This window comes from Aulonocara stuartgranti (genome assembly GCF_965226115.1).
Source record: "Aulonocara stuartgranti genome assembly, chromosome: 6".
Lineage (NCBI taxonomy): Eukaryota > Metazoa > Chordata > Actinopteri > Cichliformes > Cichlidae > Aulonocara > Aulonocara stuartgranti.
In genome coordinates, this window is record NC_138944.1 from 39495643 (window position 1) to 39517083 (window position 21441).

The window sequence follows — 21441 nt, forward strand, 5'->3', positions numbered from 1 at the left end:
AGTTTCCTTTTACTGGCTAGTAATATCCATTTTATCCAGCAGAGGGCACTGTAATATTTATTATTGGGCTGGTGCTTTCTGCTTTAAAGACAAAGCTGAAGACACTGCACCTATTTTATTTAGGGGTTTTATCTGCTACAGATATTTGCTGTGTTTGAGTTTCATAAACTATTTCTTTACATTTTTTCCAGGAAAAGAAAAATACCAAAAATCACATGTTATAATTTATGAGATTAGAACACTTTATTGTCGGACATTCAAATACAGATTAGTTTAAAATTTACCACAACAACACACAATAACAAGAGACAGTTTTCATTTATTGAGCGTGAGGAGCAGATGGGTGGGGGTAATGGCTAAAACAATGTCAAAAAAACTTAATCCTTATTCAGTCAACCATGGAAAATTGTTGCATATGAGCCAAACTCACTTTACTGCTTATTCAAATACACACATACAAATAAGCAAGAAAAACAGTTAAAATAATATTTCATAAATTGAATTATGGAAGTCTGTGAAAATATGTGTCATGTTTCTGTCAGATAAACCTGAATTCACAGCAACACCCAGTGTCGGATCACTTTAAGTTTTATTTCATTTCTTTAACTTAGTCACGTCAGTTAAGGCTGAAAAGCAATTCATTTAAAATGCAGTGATATTAAAAATAAGACTCCTGCTTATATTTTCCCTGATGCTTTTATCCATGTTTTTATGATGCTTTGAATTATAAGAGCCTTCAGATGTGTGAAAAGTGAAAATGTGTATTAAGAAGAAAATGTAAAAGCAAACATGCACATGATAATCATGTTTTTTGTTTCTTTTTTTTGTGGCACGGCTGTTATATTGGAGTAATAGCAGTGCTATTCAGACAATGTCTGATCTATTATTTCATCTACTAAATGTAGCACCATCTGCAAATCTAAAAATGTAGGTCTAAATTTTATACACGTGCAAACGTTCAGCCACAGTTTGATGCTCAAGCTCTATTACCTTATTGAGTTACCTGCTTTTGTTCATTTTATTTGCAAGTGGTGAAGATTGGGATTTGACCAAATAAAAGTGGGATGAAAACAGAAATAACAGCTGGACTGTTTACCAGCAAACACATCCATTAAACAACAAATATCAACAAAGTAGTGAGCTATGTTGAGCTTATAGTAAGAGTGTTCTTTGTTATGAAGGTGACTTTCTTTTTGCCTGCATAAATCACCATGGTAACATATACTTACCGCATAACTTATACCAGGTTCCAGGTTAAGTTCTGAATTTCAGTTTAAATTTGGCGGGAAGCATCACATGATCAATAATACTTTTATTTAAAGAATGTTTCTTGTCTTTTATAGATTCTCTGCTGAAGGTATCTGTATATGCAATCTGTTTAACCTCACTTTACTCACATCACTAAATGAAGCCCAGTTGTGAAATTACAGCAGTGCAAACGGTGTGTCATGTGTAATGCATGTATTCAATTGCAAAAACTGTATAAAAGTTTGGTCTGTTTGCCAAGTCTCTTTAACATTGTTTTAATGCAGCTAATAAAACATAGATTAGAAAATTGAATTGTTGCATTTGTAGATGATTTATGGTCAATAATTTCCAATCAATAACATTTATTTCACTTTCATCTGACTACAAACTAAATGTCTTCTTTATTAGGCTACAGAAGAGTATCAGACCTGAACACACTGAGTAACATTTACTGATTAAATGTATCAAAGTTTCAGAGTTCAAATACAAAGCTGTTAGAAGTTGTGTTAGAAATAAAGAGCAACACCAAGAGCACACAGAGCGGTAAAATAAATATAACTCAAGCTAAAACAAGTCACCTGGATCAGTGACAAAACAGCACATTACTCTTGTATTTTATTTACAGCATATGTGTTGCATTTTACTGTTTATATTATATGCAGCATTTTTTTCTGAATCTTTAGTGTTCTCTGTCACTCATGTTGAAAGATACAGTTGATTCTCATCTGATACATTTTTTGTGGCACATCAAATGGCTCCTTTTGTGTATGTGCCCAGAGCCTGAAGCAGAAAGCCTGAGCTCCCAAAGAAATCTGATACTGATTTCAGGATCTGTCAAGACAGCTAATGCAAAGAAAGCCTCACTATGTGGAACTTGCTTGTGAAGCTAATTTAATATCTTTAATATCTTTGGACTTTGTTTTTTTCAGATTACATCTGTTTTAACTTTAGTCGAGTGAGGTTAATGTATGCCCTTTATACTGTTGACATAAAATACGTTATTTTGTATAAATTTGCTGCATCTTGAGGAAGCATACAAAATTCAGAGACACTGGAATGTTTTAATGATTAAAAAAATGTTGGGGGCAAAGCTTCACAAAGAGTCATCTGTGAATGGAACAGACATACATGTCATTAAATGAACAGAAATGATTTTATATATTATTACTAATGCAATTCACTTTTCAACCTTGTAGGCAGGTGCTGATATCAGTACTGTATATAAATCAACATATAGTTATGCATTTTTTTTTAAATCAGGAAAATGTACTAACATCATTCATTTTCAGGATGTTCATTTGTACTTCATGTTAGTTCTCAAATCGTTTATTGTGTTTTTAAACATACTGAATGACTCAAATTTTAAAAATGCATCAGATGAGAATCAAATGTCTCTTTCAACATGACTGACAGAGAACACTACAGATTCAGAAAAAAAATGCTCCATATAAAATTAAACAGTAAAATGCAACACATATCCTGTAAATAAAAAGTAGCAACCCTGTTGAACTTTGATTTGAAAAATATAGAATGGAAGGATTGAAAATGACTGACAAACTCAGTATTGCAAACAGCCATTAATAAAGCTTTCACTGGCAGTCCAGCTCGGGTTGGACAATGAAGGGCCAAATTGTTAACATCTCCTGTGGAGTTCGGCTGTGAACCAGCATCAAGTTCCTGTGGATACAAGGATTGTCTTTATACTTCTTTTCAATGTCAAATGTCTTGAAGCCATTGTGCTTCTCAGGAACAAGACCCAGCTTCTTGAGACACATCCCAGTGTATACATCATCAATGGGAAACAGCACTACTTGCTGAGATACATTGTGTAGGCGTACCGCCAACTCCCCAGAGTACAGATATCCTCCACCGCCAGCATAGGGAGGATAGTTACCCACAAACACACTCTCTGGGATAAAGTATTTAAGTTTTTTGTCTCTGTGTGGCCCAGCATTTATTATAACATCGCCTATGAACAAATCCTTGGACTCACCCTCTGGCAGGCCTTCCAGATAGTTAACAATTCTTAAGGTGTTCACAAAGACGTCGTCATCGCCCTTAAGAACAAACCGAGCTTGAGGACAGTGTTTGGTAAACCACTCCAGAAAGAGGACCTCTTTCAGAGTTAGGTTTAAGAAGCTGTCTCTGTAGTCCCATTGAAGTATGTCTTTGTGAAGCTTTGCCTCATGACTCAGTAACTCCTGCAAGTCTGGGAAGTGGTCTGACGACAAGACGTTGCCTAGCAGGAACACTGTTACCACAGTCTGGTTGGCTAAGACTCCTGCTTGTCCCCAAGTTTCACGAATGGTCTGCCGCCTTTCAAAATGAGAGATCAAAGACTTGACAACCAGCAGTAGGAAAGGTTTTTCACTACAAACATGGGGCTGATTTATTAACATAGGGTATGTCCTACAACGCATGTACAAAAGAAAGTCCTGGAATTGCTTTGGTAGGGAGTTGTAGTCAAAGATTTGCCTGGGCACTCTGTAGTCCGGTTCACACGGGTCCAGAGGTCCAGTGTCATTGAGCCAATCTGGCAGTGTGTTGCGTGACGTGCTGGAGAATACAGAGTTAAAGTTGGGGTTGTAAATGAAATCCAAGCGTTGCTGCTCCTTGTTCCAGAAGGTTTCATTCAGTATGTGTTTACTCCAAAACCTCTTGGATGGGATGTGAACTTTGTGATGGCCACTTCTCTTGTGTCCAAGGTTCCATGACACGCTTATCACGACACAGATGAAGACGTTAAGCATCATCATGTAGCAGAAAGCCTTTATTTTATGGCGACATAGAGCCACGCTGCCTCTCCTCTGCATCTAGACATGAGAAAAGATATTCTGTTTTCAAAAAGATAGAGAGAAAAAAACATCTGCAGTGTCATTGCATTACAGGCAAACTTACAACAAAGCCAGGATACAAAGGAGCACTTGGAAACATGGAGACTATTAAGTTGAGCCTGAAGGCGCGAACAGGAGTAAAACTGAACGAATCTGTGACAGCAGGCCAGTGGCAAGCTTAATTTCCCCTGGTTTTGTTTTAGAACTGTGACTGGCTGCACACAAAGCTCCATTTTCATTCCTAATCCTCGAGGAATGGCCTGCGAACATTTTTCCGCTCATCTTGACAGACAGGAGTCACACATTTTCAATTCAGCAGTGCACATGACACCAATCTGTGTACTGCCTGCTCATAAATAAAATTTACATATGTACCACTTGATGTCACTGTTTCTCTGGTAGTAGTACACCTACAGTATATATTTGGTAGGTTGTGTTTTTCAACTTTTACAAAGCTTATATATGGATATACATGTATTACTCAGACAACTGATCTAACAGTCAATGTTTATGGTTATGCGTGAGTTTTTAATACGAGACTCGAGTAGTAAATAAACCTGCATGCATCTGTGTACGCTCATCACACTGGGAAAACACAAACAAAGAAAAAAACAAAACACCCAACGCACAGTCTGTTAAAGTTCATTTGAAGTCAAACCTGATTTACAGCTTACAGCTAATAATGAGGGTGCAACCTGTCGGGTATGTTCACGTGTGAGCTTAATTATTCACAAACTCCTTTAAGTAAGATAAACTTATTTGATGAATATGGTGAAAATCCAGATCGATCTTACTAATTTGATTGATAATGATGTTATTACTTTAATACTGGTAAAAATAAATAAATTGCAAGCTATTGGAACAATTTGAAAATAGTCCTTTTTCCTGGTGTTTAGGCTTAAAATGCTGTTTTGTAGCTGGTCCGGTCTATAAAGATGCAAAAACTCATTATTCTTTCCTGAACATTCCTCCTCACTAATCTCTTGTAGAGGTGTGGAGCATTGGGCCCCTTCTAACCTTTTTGCTCTTCCCACTTTCATTGTGCAATATTTAGTGCTGCAACAGTACTTATTTTATTTATGTATTATTTAAATACAAGCTTCTCAACCAATAGGCAAAGAGCAAAATGAAAGCATTCCTCATTTCACTAATTATAGACTGCAATCAATATGCTCCTATCTTCAGATCATTTTAATAAAATATACAAAAGGCTTTTATTTGAAAATAAATAAATAAAGGTTAAACTGGACAAGATAAGAGACTCTTTAAAAATTCGAATCATTCATCTTACTGTAATGCTGTTTATTTTGCTAAAATTTTACTTTTAAAAGTATAAGTGACACATCGGTGCTATTTTTACCGGAACATCTGCCTCCATTTCACCCTATTCATAGCATCCTGCTCTGCCGCACCAGTCCTCTGTATGTCCTCTTTCAGTACATCCATGAATGCTCTCTGTGGTCTCTCTCCTTTTCTCCTGCCTTGCAGCTCCATATTTAACGTCCCTTATTCAATATATCCACTATCACGCCACTGTACGTGTCAAACTTGCCTCTCTAACTTTGTCTCAAATGCCTGGCCTGAGCTGTCCCTCTGATATATTGATTTCTAATATTGTCCTGATCTTTGGATGGCTGACCCTCATCAATCTTCACTTGCTCGACTCCTTACAACTTCCTTGTCAGACCTGTTTCCATCTCATTCAGGTACTTGTATTCTGTCTTGCTTCTAGTGGCTTCATTTTTCCAGCTCAACCTCTCCAACCTAACCTCTGACAGCTCTCTACTCTCACTACAGATCGCAGTGTAAACATCACAGTCTACGGAGTCTACAATGTCTGACCTCATCTGCTACAAAAATTGTAGCTTGGCAGCATCAGACGGTAGTCGGTAGACGGCTTTAGAACGTCTAGTCTGTCCATCACCATAGCAAACAAAAGGGGAAACCATACGGCTGCTCACTGATCATCAACTCTCTCCTTAACAACTTCCTTTAGTTTCATGGTTTGGTTCTGAAGTTGCTACAGCTCTGCACATCACCCTTTCTAATTTTCTTGATTCAGGAACTCCTCAAATTACTCCTTTCATCTTCTCAGTACACTTGCTTTCCGTGTTAGCACATTTCCATTCCTGTCCTTAATCACTTTAACCTGTCTTGGTACATTCTCATTCATACAGGCGAGGAAATCCATCATCATGAAATGAGTGATGAAACACTTCTCCCACTGAAAACGCTACGTCCAGATGAACAGAATCAACTTTTTGGAACACCCCAACCTGTTGCACATCCTTCCCAACCCGATCTCGCTGTCTAAAGAAAATCAATAGTAGTCCTTTTCTTCTTCATTAGTATTCAGTCTCACATCGAACTCAGTATGAGCCTTCTTCTTTACCACCTCTCCCTTTGCTGTGTGCCTAGCGTCCCAATAACCTTTCCACTTACATAGTTTTCCTGACGATCCCATTTTTTTGTTGCTAAACTCTTCCTTTAAATACTTCCCTGTACTTCATTCCGCTACTAAGTCTGTTTGTGCTCTTTCTTCTGTCCAAAGGATAAATACCTTCTTAGCTGCTAATTCAGCTGTACTTTCCCAGTCATCAGGTAACTTTTCCCTACCACCCAGAGCCTGTTTCAAGTCTTCCCTGAACTCTGCGCAATATTCTTCTTTCTTCAACTTAATCCTTATATCTGTCTTCATTTCAGACTACCATCTGACCCTGCCAAGCTAAATTTTTCCCTGATACCACCTTGCCGTCTCCTGGTTTTGTGTTAAAAACAATTAAATGCAATTATCTTAATTACAGGGAGTGCAGAATTATTAGGCAAATGAGTATTTTGTCCACATCATCCTCTTCATGCATGTTGTCTTACTCCAAGCTGTATAGGCTCGAAAGCCTACTACCAATTAAGCATATTAGGTGATGTGCATCTCTGTAATGAGAAGGGGTGTGGTCTAATGACATCAACACCCTATATCAGGTGTGCATAATTATTAGGCAACTTCCTTTCCTTTGGCAAAATGGGTCAAAAGATGGACCTGACAGGCTCAGAAAAGTCAAAAATAGTGAGATATCTTGCAGAGGGATGCAGCAGTCTCAAAATTGCAAAGCTTCTGAAGCGTGATCATCGAACAATCAAGCGTTTCATTCAAAATAGTCAACAGGGTCGCAAGAAGCGTGTGGAAAAACCAAGGCGCAAAATAACTGCCCGTGAACTGAGAAAAGTCAAGCGTGCAGCTGCCAAGATGCCACTTGCCACCAGTTTGGCCATATTTCAGAGCTGCAACATCACTGGAGTGCCCAAAAGCACAAGGTGTGCAATACTCAGAGACATGGCCAAGGTAAGAAAGGCTGAAAGACGACCACCACTGAACAAGACACACAAGCTGAAACGTCAAGACTGGGCCAAGAAATATCTCAAGACTGGTTTTTCTAAGGTTTTATGGACTGATGAAATGAGAGTGAGTCTTGATGGGCCAGATGGATGGGCCCGTGGCTGGATTGGTAAAGGGCAGAGAGCTCCAGTCCCACTCAGACGCCAGCAAGGTGGAGGTGGAGTACTGGTTTGGGCTGGTATCATCAAAGATGAGCTTGTGGGGCCTTTTCGGGTTGAGGATGGAGTCACGCTCAACTCCCAGTCCTACTGCCAGTTTCTGGAAGACACCTTCTTCAAGCAGTGGTACAGGAAGAAGTCTGCATCCTTCAAGAAAAACATGATTTTCATGCAGGACAATGCTCCATCACACGCGTCCAAGTACTCCACAGCGTGGCTGGCAAGAAAGGGTATAAAAGAAGAAAAACTAATGACATGGCCTCCTTGTTCACCTGATCTGAACCCCATTGAGAACCTGTGGTCCATCATCAAATGTGAGATTTACAAGGAGGGAAAACAGTACACCTCTCTGAACAGTGTCTGGGAGGCTGTGGTTGCTGCTGCACGCAATGTTGATGGTGAACAGATCAAAACACTGACAGAATCCATGGATGGCAGGCTTTTGAATGTCCTTGCAAAGAAAGGTGGCTATATTGGTCGCTGATTTGTTTTTGTTTTGTTTTTGAATGTCAGAAATGTATATTTGTGAATGTGGAGATGTTATATTGGTGTCACTGGTAAAAATAAATAATTGAAATGGGTATATATTTGTTTTTTGCTAGGTTGCCTAATAATTATGCACAGTAATAGTCACCTGCACACACAGATATCCCCCTAAAACTAAAAACTACTTCCAAAAACATTCAGCTTTGATATTAATGAGTTTTTTGGGTTCATTGAGAACATGGTTGTTGTTCAATAATAAAATTATTCCTCAAAAATTCAACTTGCCTAATAATTCTGCACTCCCTGTAGAACTTGTGATCTGTTGAGAATGACCATAATGTGCAAATTGTTAAACACATCTGTCCACCTATGTTTTATAGGATCACTGCTCGAGAAAAACAAAAATGCAAAAAGAAAAAGAAAACAAAAGTTCACGACACTTTTATTTTAATTCCTACTTTTAGACCGCAGACATTCACTTGAAGAGCGCACAGCTGTCCTTTCATGTCGCATAAGACTGGAAATTTCTGGCAGCTATTTAAATTAGTAACACACATACCTTTCAGATTCGCTCTATCTATAGCTCTGATCATCAGGCTACTACTTCGGCACCTGCACCTTCCTCATCCTGCGGAGGGAACCCGTTTTAGACACCTCGGCGTTCCAGAATCCCCTTTAAAATGTGCGAATCGGACGCTTCGTAAATTATCAGAGATGATCAAACCTCGCAAATATCTCCTTTGTACCATCCTCAACAAGGCTAATACTAGAAGCGTCCGTCCTTCCTGTGTGTTGCGGGTAGTGACTCCTCCCTAATTTCAAGAGCGTGCTCAAGAGGCTGGATAGAGGCTTCGGGCTCAACAGACTATCCGGCAGTTCAGTTAGTACTTAAAATGTTTCAGAGCCGGGAATATGAGAGAAATTTGCATTTGGGAAATGTGGATGGAAACAAAAGTGTATGCAAATCAAAAATCAAACAAGTTTAGGCCATGCTTACCCTCGACAAAAGATTTGATTCACCACTGGTTGTTGGTTGCTGTTCTGGCAAAACAGACATTATATATATATATATATATATATATATATATATAATATATAATATATAATATATATATATTATATATATATATATAAATAAAATCTTTGTTTTGGCCATCTCTATCTTTGGTTTAGGGATCCTCGAGACATTTTAGAAAGAATCTTCCAAAATACTATATACAGTATGAATTGCTTTAAAGCTACTTTATACTGTTATAATGTCATGTCAGTCAAAAAACCAGACTATTTCACCTGTTCACATTTATTATCAGGATAATAACCACCTGGTAAAAATCATTCTCCAGGCCACTTCATGTTTTTTCTTTGTTTGTTTTAAACATACTAAGTTGGACTTTTAGTAGTCTTACTAGCCTTTCTCCAAACTATGGATTGTCTAGAGATGGTTGCTGTGAAAATGTGAATGCTAGCTTTTTGGTGTTACTGCAGTTAAAAACACAATAATTACATCTGAAGATTAAGGACTGATGCAAGATGAAGAATCAAGTTAAGACTTCTTTTATGCTGTCTCAGATCCATCCTACAGAACTACATGAGGTGCAGCAGCAACAGTAGTATAATGTCAAGAACACTGTTTAGGACTAAATGAAAGGTCAAAAGACATCAGAGAAGTATAATGATTTAATGTTACATGTATTAACCATCTTTGAAGATGTAAGGTCTCCAGGTTTACATTTAAATATGTATAAAACTATATTAAGTACTGTACCAAAGGTTGAATTGCAGCATGACGTTGTTATTTTAAACACACCAAATGAAACGAACAGTCTTTTCTCCTTATCCCTGCATTAAGATTTGTATTATTGTATTACAGTTTTGATGTGCCACTGGAAATCAAGCACTGACATTCTGAAGGTTTTTTTCCTCTTAAGAGTTAATGAAACACCAAGAATGTACGGGGCTGAAGTTTATTACCACTGCCTTAAAGTAACCTAAACTTCTTTTATTTGCTTGAGGAAAAAAAAAATTGTGCAGTGCTTATCTGTTTAACAGACTTCCCCCTTTACCTTTGGACTGTTCTGTGCTTATCTAACATCATATGATAAGAGTCTGATTACTATCCGTGTTTTTGTGTGTGCGTGTGTGTGTGTGTGTGCGTATATATATATATATATATATATATATATATATATATATATATATATATATTAATATTAGTCTTTGTTCTTCAAGCTTGGGTCCTCTACCAGAGGCCTGGGAGCTCAGGGGTCACTGCACCTAGTGCTCCGATTACCACTGGGACCACTGTTATCTTCACCTTCCATATCTTCTCTGAGACCCTGGTACTTCTCCAGCTTCTCATGTTCCTTCTTCCTGATGTTGCTGTCGTTCGGTATCGCTACATCCATCACTACGGCCGTCTTCCTTTGCTTGTCTACCACTACTATGTCCAGTTGGTTACCCACCACCATTTATGTCCGTCTGTACCTGGAAGTCCCACAGATGTTCCTGTACACTATGCCGCCCACTAGATTATGGTGTTCCATGTATACCCTGCCTGCTAGCATCTTGCACCCTGCTGTTATGTGCTGGATTGTCTCACGTGCATCTTTACACAGCCTGCACCTTGCCTGGTGTGATAGACCCCAGCCTCTATTGATCTTGTGCTCAGAGCTTGTTCTTGTGCTGCCATGATTAGTGCCTCTGTGCCGTCTTTCAGTCCAGCTTTGTCCGGTCACTGGTAGGATACACCCCATGTAATTTATTTTACATGAATTAAAAATCTACTTTAGTCATTTTAACTGAAGATGTCACGATTAGCATTAGTTATGATTTTTTAGCTAATTACTGTTTGGGAAATATGTTCCTTGCTACCAGATACAGTTAGCATGTTCATACAAACAACTGAATGTAATAATACCCTAATTTGATACCTGAATCTGGCTAATGAAATTTGCACATTTCTGATTTAGTTTTGTCAGGCTGTAGACAGTTGAAAGAGTTTCCAATTATTACTTCACATGTAGTTTAAACACAGTTTTATCCAACACTATGGCCATGAAGGTGATGCTGAAGGAGATAGAGATTAAAAAAAATATTAATAGTAAAAACAAACAAAAAAAACAACTTAATCTTTCTGTCCCTTTTAATAATAATAAAAAAAACAATTACACGTGGGATACTTCTTATTTAGTTTTACAATATCTACAATTATATTGTAATACATTGCTTTTGTTCACTTTAGTTTCATCGCATTTCTTATTTCTCATAATCCCAGAATCCCAAAGCTTTGCAAACTATATTGCAAAAAGAGGAATAGTTCTTCTTTAATGACCACTTATTCTCAGAGGACGACCACAAGTATTATCTACTAGAATTGATAGTGGTGTGTATATCTGTACACGTACACACCACTTTCATTTCTGATAAATCTGTGAGCAAGTGGAAAAACTTTGCCTCAACACAGCACTCTTAGTCACAGTTATCTTTCTGTCTCTGCTGTTTGAGATAAACTTTCAGGAAGTACTTTCAGGTACTGTGAACAATTCTGTCGATGCTCTCCTGGATGTCAGCCATCTTCTTCAACACTTGATTGACTTTGGTTTCATCAAACTCCAGACACACAAACTCTGAGTCCTGAGAAAGACAAAAGAACAGAGGTGTTAGAGGCCAGTGAACGGATTGAACATAATGGGTCAGCAACTAACGATATTTCCAAAAAGAATTTAAATATTATTTTCCAAAACAATGATTCAGTCTACTTCTTAATCAATAAATAATTACTGAAGGAAGCAATATAATATTCCCTGCGCATCATTCAGTGATTGCGGATAAAAATAGAAAAACTTTGGTTTAATTCCTAGTGTGAAGCTGAAGAAAAACAGGGGATTCTGCAGTGATGATGGGCATCCTATCATTAGGCCTTTTCTGGGATTCAAGACTTGAAAGACACCTTAGCAATTCATTTCACCAGTTACCAGTCTCCTCCACCTTCTTCCTCAGCCTTTGAGCTTTTATTAGCTACATTTAAATTGACTTGAATGGGGCAATAATACTGCTGAACAGTAGTTCAGTGGCATTGTGCACATTGAGAGTATGTGCTGCTCTGGTCTGCCGATCTGCTTTCTCTGAGCTAAGGAACCTGCAGAAAAAAAATACACCAAAAAGAATAGACTCCTCAGTGTCAGCAGCTGCTCAGCGGTACAGCACATTAAGTCATCTTAAACTATGTTTCATTCTGTATCCAAAATATATGAAAAACAGTCATGCAGGCTTTGGCATTTACACCATGGTTGACTGAGCCACTTCCTGTCAGGTCATTATGCATTCTAAATCAGACAGCAAGTCATAGGAAATGACACCAGCATCAACTCTACACATTAATATCAGCTTTGTATGGTGCTAAAGCAATTATTTGACTGCAGTCTGTACATCCATGAGGACATATAGCATACCTAGTTTGGTTCCAAATGTGACAAGAACTAGAACTACAAGGGTACTTCATGATAAAACAGTAATAGTTCTTGCAGGTAGAAGAATCATAGCTGCACGTAAAAATGCAGCTGCATGTATATATACATTATATACTGCATGTATATAATGCAGTATATACATGCAGTATATAATGTATATGTTGCAGAAACTCAGAGGACCAGAAATCCTGGTAGTCTGGACATTGCTGATTACACACACACACACACACACACACACACACACACACACACACACACACACACACACACACACTGCTATGGTCATGTGGGCTCATAGCAACGTAAATGTGATTTCCTATGACTTTTACTGACAAATGGATTTCTTCACAAAGCAACAACAGCTTAAATCAATCAGAGGCAAAAAATCAAGGCCATAGACATGATCCAACTTTTAAATTCTTTACAGTCTCTTTATGTAGAGGTAGAAGTGCCTGTGGCAGTATAGATTTGGGGATTTTTTTTTCTATTATTACAATATTGAATTGTTTAAAAAGCAAATATCCAACAGTGATCCAAAATTTAAAGAAGGCAATGCTCCTTCTCCTAAATCTGAATATACATTTGAATACACTACAAAGGTAAGCTAATATTACCACTTTTACAGAACTTTTTTTCAGCTCTAAAACTGTTCAGGGCACAGAGTAAATTTAAACCTCTCATGGGACTGAGGCTCACTAAAGTACGGCCACACTGAAACCTGCTCTTTCAGCTGTAGTTAATTAGACAGAATGACACCACCATGAGGTTAGTTCCATAATGGCCTCTCCGTTTCACCCCAAAGGTTACAGAACCAGTTATGGAATGGATATCAGTCAAATCATAAATGGGTACTTAGAGTTGATGTTGCATAACAGTAAATGACAAAGCTATTGCTGTCAAACTCTACTGGACAGGGTATAGTTACGTCCCACCCATATCGAAAGGCCAAAACAATTCATGACTCTCCCCTGGCTTTATGATGTGTAAATGCGCTTACATGTCCATTTGAACTGCTAGCAATAAACTCATAAATGTGTGGAGTGCTGCAGTAAAGAAGCGGTGCGGTGGTTAGTACCATACCCCACAACAAGAAGTTCCTGGGTTTGAATCCAGTCTAGAGTCTTTCTGTGTGGCGTCTGAGACTCAGTATACCTATATTTATATCTCTAATGATTTCAGGCTACTAAAGGCATCTTAATAGTGTTTCAGTCCTTTGTAACATATTATAGCCCTCACTTTTCCCCTTGAGCTAATGTAATTTTCAAAATATGATCATTTGTGCTCCAGCTCTGCTTTGAGAAAATACTGTCAAACATCCACAAACTCAAATCCTGAAGCATAATTAATCGGCATATATAAAATTTTTGGTCTTTCTAATGTGATTGTATGTCTTGATGCATGAAACCAGCCCACTAGGGATACATCTTTCACCATCTTACAATGCTGTGATTGCAGCCAATCTCCAACTCTCTGTAAATGGTACTCATGGCCATTGATCAGTGGGCTTTGATCAGTGGTCATGAGAATTTGCACAATTACGATGAAGGAACTGTCCTTCCGGGCTGGTTTCAGTCATTATGCAAATGTACTGTTTATAAGGTTGGGGAAACCTGCAGTCAGCTGAGACTGAAGAAGTCACCTGGATGAGTGACGAAACGTTTCTCCCACTGAAAACGCTACGTCCAGATGAACAGAATAAACTTTTGGAGATAATGGGATTGTACTATTAGAAAAGTCATTTAGGATACTTTATAGTTTTAATTATGGTGGCACATTTATTTTTAACAAAAATGAAAACAGGCGAACGTAAATTAGCACCTCACTACATCCTTGGAAGCTAAGAATGATAGTTTGCGTCAAAGAAAAAAAAAGAAACTGGAACTATAGCTTACTTGTCCTGTTCTGCCGAGCTCGAGCTCCACCAGGGCGACTGGGCCGCTGTGAGCTGTTCCCCGTCTGCTGGCTGCAGCCTGGAGATCCACTCTCCAGGAAAGGCCCCTGAGGCTGGGCTCCCAGCGGCTATGAGCCACCAAACTTTCCTTAACTCGAACTCGTTGGCTCTTCCAGAAACGAGAGAGTGCAGCGGCCTGTTCAGTGCTCAAGCCACCACCACCTTGTTTCTTGGTCTTAGCTGTGAGGAAGGCCTCCAGCTGGGCATGGTCCATGTCTGCTGTGGCGATGGACTGAGAGATGCAGAAAAGAGGACGATGAAATTCAACAAACCTGGAGCTCTAATGTCTTGTAATCATATCGCTACAGCAGTGTCGTGTGGTGACTTTTATGAAAAGGCAAGCAGTTTACTTTAATACTTATATAATACTACTAATATTGATAAATACTTTGCTTCATTTTAAGACTTTTTAAGGACCGGTTTATTTTTTATTATGACTTGATATAAAATTAGAACTTAAAGAGTGTGTACTTTCTTTTTACCTTTACTGTTTCCAAAACAAGAAGTATTTTCCCCATGACATTTATTTAGAAGCCTCATGTAACCAAAGTGGGTGCATTTTAACTGGACAGTGTATTCGGTCTTTCTATACATTCAGACAGTCTGTACTTTTGACATTTGTATTTTCCCTGTTTGGGCAAATCTGCCCCGAAAAATACCTTTCACAGGCACTTCATTTGTTTCCAAAAAAACCCCAACTCCTCCACAACAACAAAAAAAAAATATATTTTGGGCATTGTAGGTACTGAGTAGGATATTCATGTTAGTGCTGCCCCCTATTGACAAAAGAGAAGAACCAGTGGAAAAATTACAAACCAGTAAATGGTTTGTCACCCTTACCTTAAACATTACAAAAATAATAATACATTTTAAATGTTTTAAATTCTTTCAAATTTAAGACAGTCCAGTCAGGATTTAGCTATTTTATCTGAAAACAATGTGTTAAGCTGTTATTGAATGGAATATTTCTGCCTAGCATGGAGTAAAAACATTAAATGTATTTAAAGACACTAGTCAAATAAAAATCCATTGATAAAAACATAGAAGGAAAAGGAGGAAAAGAAAAAAGAAAGAGTGACATAATAACATTTAAAGTTATAAGTAGTAAGTCTGTTTAAACAGCATTTTTATGAGATTTGAGATATTTTATCACGGCTGTTACAGTGGCTTGCAAACTTGAATTTTTCCACATTTTGTCACATTACAGCCACAAACATGAATCAATTTTATTGGAATTCCACAGGAAAGACCAACACAAAGTGGTGCACACTTGAGAAGTGGAACGAAAATCATACATGATTCCAAACATTGTTTACAAATAAATAACTGCAAAGTGGGGTGTGTGTAATTATTCAGCCCCCTGAGTCAATACTTTGTAGAACCACCTTTTGCTGCAATTACAGCTGCCAGTCTTTTAGGGTCTGTCTCTACCAGCTTTGCACATCTACAGACTGTTCTCTAGGTTCTGTCTGTCAGTATAACAAGAAGTCGGCCATCTTGGATACAACTTTTGTTTTTTCAATAGGAATAGGGCCATGTGACACATCAAACTTATTGGTAATGTCACAAGAAAAACAATGGTGTGCTTGGTTTCAACGTAACTTTATTCTTTGAGTTATTTACAAGTTTCTCTTTGTTCACAGCCATTGACATGTCGAAGAGGTTAACACGTGAGGAGCAGATTGAAATTGTGTTGATATCTGGTGAAAGCAGTAACCGAGTCATTGCAGCAGATTTCAATGCAAGACACCCTACGAGACCACCCATCTCCCATGCTACAGTTAGCAAACTGCTTGCTAACTTTCGTGAAACTGGTTCAGTGTTGGATTTGCCAAAATGTGGATGCAAGAAAACTGTCACTAATGAAGAAACATCAGTGGCTGTCCCAGCTTCATTCAGCAAGAGCCCACAGCGTAGCACTCACCGCATGTCACTGGAGAGTGGCATTAGTTGAACATCCCTTCGGCAGATATTAGCTACTCACAAATGGCACCCTTACAAACTCCAGCTACTGCAGCATCTCAACGAGGATGACCCAGATCGGCACACAGAATTTGCAGAATGGGCAAAACAAAAACTGGAACAGGACCCTCAGTTCACGCAGAAGATTTTGTTCAGTGATGAGGCAAACTTTTATGTGAATGGTGAAGTTAACAAACAAAACACCGCTATTGGTCTGACACTAACCCACATTGGATGGATCCTCCAAGACTGTTGGACCAACAAAAGTGATGGTTTCAAGTTACGTTGAAACCAAGCACACCATTGTTTTTCTTGTGACATTACCAATAGGTTTGATGTGTCACATGACCCTCTTCCTATTGAAAAAACAAAAGTTGTATCCAAGATGGCCGACTTCTAAATGTCCACCATGGTCACTACCCATCTTGAGGAGTTTGCCCCCTCACATATACTAATGTGTCACATTAGTATATATTGCGCTTTTACTAGTCCCTAAGGACCCCAAAGCGCTTTACATATCCAAATTGGAAATTATTCTTTTATGATTATTCTTTTGCACACATTCACACACTAAGGAGCTGACATCCCCTACCCCCAACATAGGTTAGCCTTATGTTGCCTTGTACATAAAAGAATAATTTCCAATTTCTTCCTGGCAATGAGGCAAGCAACCCATTTGACTCAATCATTGCTTCACTTGTACTGGAAGCAACCCAAGGCCAAAGTACTGAAATAGCAGAAACTACAGAAAGCTGACTTTAAATGCTGGGAGTCCAAACATGGCGACACTCATCCATAAAAAGAAAGACAGTTCATTTGACAGATGTGTTCATGAAGACTTCTTCGTTCGGCCGCTCTTTTAAGAGAGAAACATTCGGACAATGTTCTGAGTTGCGTTTTAACAGATATTCTCACGGTGCCTCTCATTAATGTGTGTTTGTTTGCGTGTTGTGCATTTCTGCATGGGCACAAGCATGCACTATCACGCAGACGCAACCCTTTCTCCTAAACTGAAGTGAATATTAGTGAAAAGAGCAGAATTGCTTGGTCTCGACTGCCACTTCAGCATCAGGATCATCAGTAGTGCAGGGTGCCGTGTGCATTACCTTTAAAAGGCCTTTCATTTTGTCGTGCAAAGCTGTGAACTCGTCTGGCGACATCTCGGGGTAGAGCTCGCTTTTCAGCAGCTCCTCTGTGATCTCGCTGTTGTTGTAATATACTTTCTGTGCGATTCCATTTAACAAGCTGCTCAGAGACTTCATCGCGTCTACTTCCGCCATGTTTGCTCTTGTGGTCACATGAATTGCAGTACAACACGGCATTGTGGGACTTGTAGTTGCAGATTCCGACGGCAGCGCTTGACATGTATCGTTTCATCCAAGCCTCCTAAAGCGAACATCAGAAACTTTGCTAGACAAATTGTGAAAAATCATTTGCAGTTACAAGGCCAATTTACCAGATAAAATGAAGCAATTGATTTATGTTAAAACGAGCAACATGCTGAGTTTTATCAGATGTTTTGACAGTGCGCATTAGTGTGGATTTGAAAAGATTTCTACATTTGTGTGTGCATAAGCACAAATAGGAGTATTATGCACATATGAACATAGTCGTGCACATATGAGCCCATGTTCACTGAGAAGGGAAAAAGGTGAAACAGGCATGCTTATGTAATATATACCAAACTAAAGTTAAACTAGTAACTACAGACAATATGTCTAAAAGAAAGGAACAAAGACTGGAGAAGAATTTCAGAAAGCAACAAGGAGCTAGAAAGGGTGTCAGCAAAAGAAGGGACAAATCTACAGTTAGTTAGAAAAGAAGATAAGAGCTCTTTACAGAGAGACTGTCAAGAGAGACCAAAAGAGAAGAAAAAAAGAGAAAATATAGACATTTTTTAAATGGCCTGAAATATCCCATGTTTTTTAAAATGTGTTATTTATTTAAATCTTTAATGCATTTTAAAAGCAATGCTGCAGAATTATTAAATCAAGAGCATTTAGACATTGATTCAATTCATTTGAATCACATTGCAGTCTGACTATCCATTTTTACTGATTAGCTGGCCTATTTCACCTGAACAATGTCCATCTAAAAAAAGAAATAAAAAGTGAAACAGTAATGTCAGTACAAACTGTAGTGACTGAGGAGTAATATTTTGATAAAATAGCTTTAACAGAAAACATGTATAAAATGGCTAAATGTTATATGCAATGCACTATCCTGTTCATTGAACACATAACTTTAAATGTCATGAGTAATAGTTCAGAGAATTTGGTTTCAGGATATACAGAAAGTGCAGTCCTTTATTTATCAAAGCAAGTCTAATAGTACCATAACACAGGAGTTTCCAAATGATTGACACAGAGACCAGAATGCATGCCAAGCCAAGCTTTAATCAGGAAGAGCAGAACATTAAAGTTTTGATAATGTTTAATCTTTGACTAAATGAAATAGTAGTCAAATCTCTTTAAAGTCCCTGTTTTGTGACTCCAATTCATGATTCAAGACAAAAGTTTCAAGTTGATTGCTCCTACCACAGATCTGTAAGAATGTTTCACAAAAGCTCATTAAATCAGTAAAAGGTTGTAAAATTCTTAAAGTGGACATATTCTTTAAATTTCTAGTGTCATGTTTCTTTTTATTATTTTCAAATGTATTTTATTCTTTTTTTAAACCAACATTTTCTGGCAGCTCCTTGAAGGTTTAAACAGCAGGTCACATGGGACATGATCATATTAACTCACTGACAAGTTCGAAAGCAAGTTATTTTGTTTATAAAGGCCAAAAAATGAGAGTTATGCTAGCATAAAAAACAACAACTAAATCTATGAAAAGGAAAAATAATGCAGTTTCTCAGAGGATCTTCCTAGCTTCACTGGGTTACTTGTCAGAGTTTAAGGCTATGACAGACCTGTTTTACCTTAACCATGCCATCCCCCATTTCCCTCTACGTTTACCACCTCTTCTACTCTTGTTGCGTCCGTTGCGTTTGCTTCCTCTTCTGCCTTTGCCCTGTTTTCTGCCTTGCTTGCTTCCATTTCTACGTCTACCTCCTCGTCCAAGCTTGCTTCCTTTTCTACCTGGGCCTCTTCGTCTAAGCTTGCTGCCTTTTTGACGTCGGCCTCCTCGTCCAAGCTTGCTTCCTTTTCTACCTGGGCCTCTTCGTCTAAGCTTGCTGCCTTTTTGACGTCGGCCTCCTCGTCCAAGCTTGCTTCCTTTTCTACCTGGGCCTCTTCGTCTAAGCTTGCTGCCTTTTTGACGTCGGCCTCCTCGTCCAAGCTTGCTTCCTTTTCTACCTGGGCCTCTTCGTCTAAGCTTGCTGCCTTTTTGACGTCGGCCTCTTCGTCCAAGCTTGCTTCCTTTTCTACCTGGGCCTCTTCGTCTAAGCTTGCTGCCTTTTTGACGTCGGCCTCTTCGTCCAAGCTTGCTTCCTTTTCTACCTGGGCCTCTTCGTCTAAGCTTGCTGCCTTTTTGACGTCGGCCTCTTCGTCCAAGCTTGCTTCCTTTTCTACCTGGGCCTCTTCGTCTAAGCTTGCTGCCTTTTTGACGTCGGCCTCCTCGTCCAAGCTTGCTTCCTTTTCTACCTGGGCCTCTTCGTCTAAGCTTGCTGCCTTTTTGACGTCGGCCTCCTCGTCCAAGCTTGCTTCCTTTTCTACCTGGGCCTCTTCGTCTAAGCTTGCTGCCTTTTTGACGTCGGCCTCCTCGTCCAAGCTTGCTTCCTTTTCTACCTGGGCCTCTTCGTCTAAGCTTGCTGCCTTTTTGACGTCGGCCTCTTCGTCCAAGCTTGCTTCCTTTTCTACCTGGGCCTCTTCGTCTAAGCTTGCTGCCTTTTTGACGTCGGCCTCTTCGTCCAAGCTTGCTTCCTTTTCTACCTGGGCCTCTTCGTCTAAGCTTGCTGCCTTTTTGACGTCGGCCTCCTCGTCCAAGCTTGCTTCCTTTTCTACCTGGGCCTCTTCGTCCAAGCTTGCTTCCTTTTCTACCTGGGCCTCTTCGTCTAAACTTGCTTCGTTTTTTACATCGACCTCCTCCTCTAAGCTTGCTGCCTCCCCTGCGTTTGAAGCTTCCTCTTTGATTTCCTTTGCACTTGCTCATTTGACCCTCTTTTCCCCTACCTGAGCCTGGAGGTATCCCACTGTCTATGTCAGTCCCTATACCAGTGCCTATACCCGTGCCTATACCCGTGCCTATGTCATTGCCTATGTCATTGCCTAGACCAGTGCCTATACCCGTGCCTATACCCGTGCCTATACCCGTGCCTATGTCATTGCCTATGTCATTGCCTATGTCATTGCCTATGTCATTGCCTAGACCAGTGTCAAGGCCTGGTTTAGGTGTTTCTACATCTGTACCTTGTTCTTGACTTGACAGGGCTGGGTTTGCAACACATGTGGGTGTAACATCTCCCCCCGAGGAGCATCTTGTGCACTGAAAAGCATCATCTCCAGGTGCATAACAACGATATATGTTGTTAAGCCCAAGTTTGGTAATCTCAAGATTCTTAAATGATTGAGTCAGCTGAGATGTGTCTGAAGCAGGAACATCAGCTACATTAGAAAAAACAAACGCATAATCGCTCCAGTTATTAGTGATATCACTAATGTTCAAAGTGATACCTTCGTCATTTGAAATTGGAGAGTTTTCAGAGTAGATGACGAGAACGTTACCCTCACTACTGTTTATGAATGGTTGTATGTTATGAAGAACATGTGATAGTGCCTGTGACTGTGTCGCTGCCACCACCCTGGTGCCTTTGTACACTTGGTCCTGTGAAATGGCTCCTGTCACGCTGTCTGCTGGGTCATCCTGAAGGACTTCTTGGAGACTGCTTGGATCTTGATTCTGTGGGATGTTCAAAGCCATGCTGAAGGAATCACCTAGTTCATACCTGCCAAAAATATAATATAATAAGTATAAACTGCACACTAAATTTGGACTA

General features: G+C 39.2%; 2 protein-coding genes and 1 long non-coding RNA gene across 6 annotated transcripts in view; all 3 read right to left on the minus strand.

Moving 5' to 3' along the window:
• Positions 1-21441, minus strand: part of LOC309709362 — a 121364-nt gene that overhangs the window by 94273 nt on the left and 5650 nt on the right. The window lies entirely within an intron of this gene.
• LOC309709340 (N-acetyllactosaminide beta-1,3-N-acetylglucosaminyltransferase 2-like) lies at positions 8-9147 on the minus strand. 4 transcript variants are annotated; one of them, XM_082537912.1, is made up of 2 exons: positions 9118-9147; positions 8-4061 (listed from the first exon to the last, which is right to left on the minus strand). In XM_082537912.1, the coding sequence occupies exon 2, from the start codon at positions 4059-4061 to the stop codon at positions 2838-2840; it is 1224 nt and encodes a 407-aa protein (XP_082394038.1). In that variant the 5' UTR covers positions 9118-9147; the 3' UTR covers positions 8-2837. The 4 variants fall into 4 exon arrangements, with proteins under 4 accessions (XP_082394038.1, XP_082394036.1, XP_082394037.1 ...); XM_082537910.1 differs by lacking the exon at positions 9118-9147 and adding an exon at positions 8680-8970; XM_082537911.1 differs by lacking the exon at positions 9118-9147 and adding an exon at positions 8680-8970 and having other exon boundaries at positions 8-4082.
• commd1 (copper metabolism (Murr1) domain containing 1) lies at positions 11251-17819 on the minus strand. Its single transcript, XM_082537927.1, has 3 exons — positions 17609-17819; positions 14482-14772; positions 11251-11753 (listed from the first exon to the last, which is right to left on the minus strand). Exons 1-3 carry the CDS (start codon positions 17780-17782, stop codon positions 11646-11648), a joined length of 573 nt encoding a protein of 190 aa, XP_082394053.1. The 5' UTR covers positions 17783-17819; the 3' UTR covers positions 11251-11645.

Bases quoted from the DNA above. Each gene is read 5' to 3' on its own strand.
- LOC309709340 (XM_082537909.1), bottom strand. From the start codon at position 4,182: ATGTTTCCAAGTGCTCCTTTGTATCCTGGCTTTGTT. The intron at 4,062-4,146 runs GTAAGTTTGCCT...TCTCATGTCTAG, and splicing joins CTTTGTATCCTGGCTTTGTT to ATGCAGAGGAGAGGCAGCGT.
- commd1 (XM_082537927.1), bottom strand. From the start codon at position 17,782: ATGGCGGAAGTAGACGCGATGAAGTCTCTGAGCAGCTTGTTAAATGGA. The intron at 14,773-17,608 runs GTAATGCACACG...TGCATCTCTCAG, and splicing joins AAATGAAAGGCCTTTTAAAG to TCCATCGCCACAGCAGACAT. The intron at 11,754-14,481 runs GTAAGCTATAGT...TGTCTTTCTCAG, and splicing joins AGCTCGGCAGAACAGGACAA to GACTCAGAGTTTGTGTGTCT.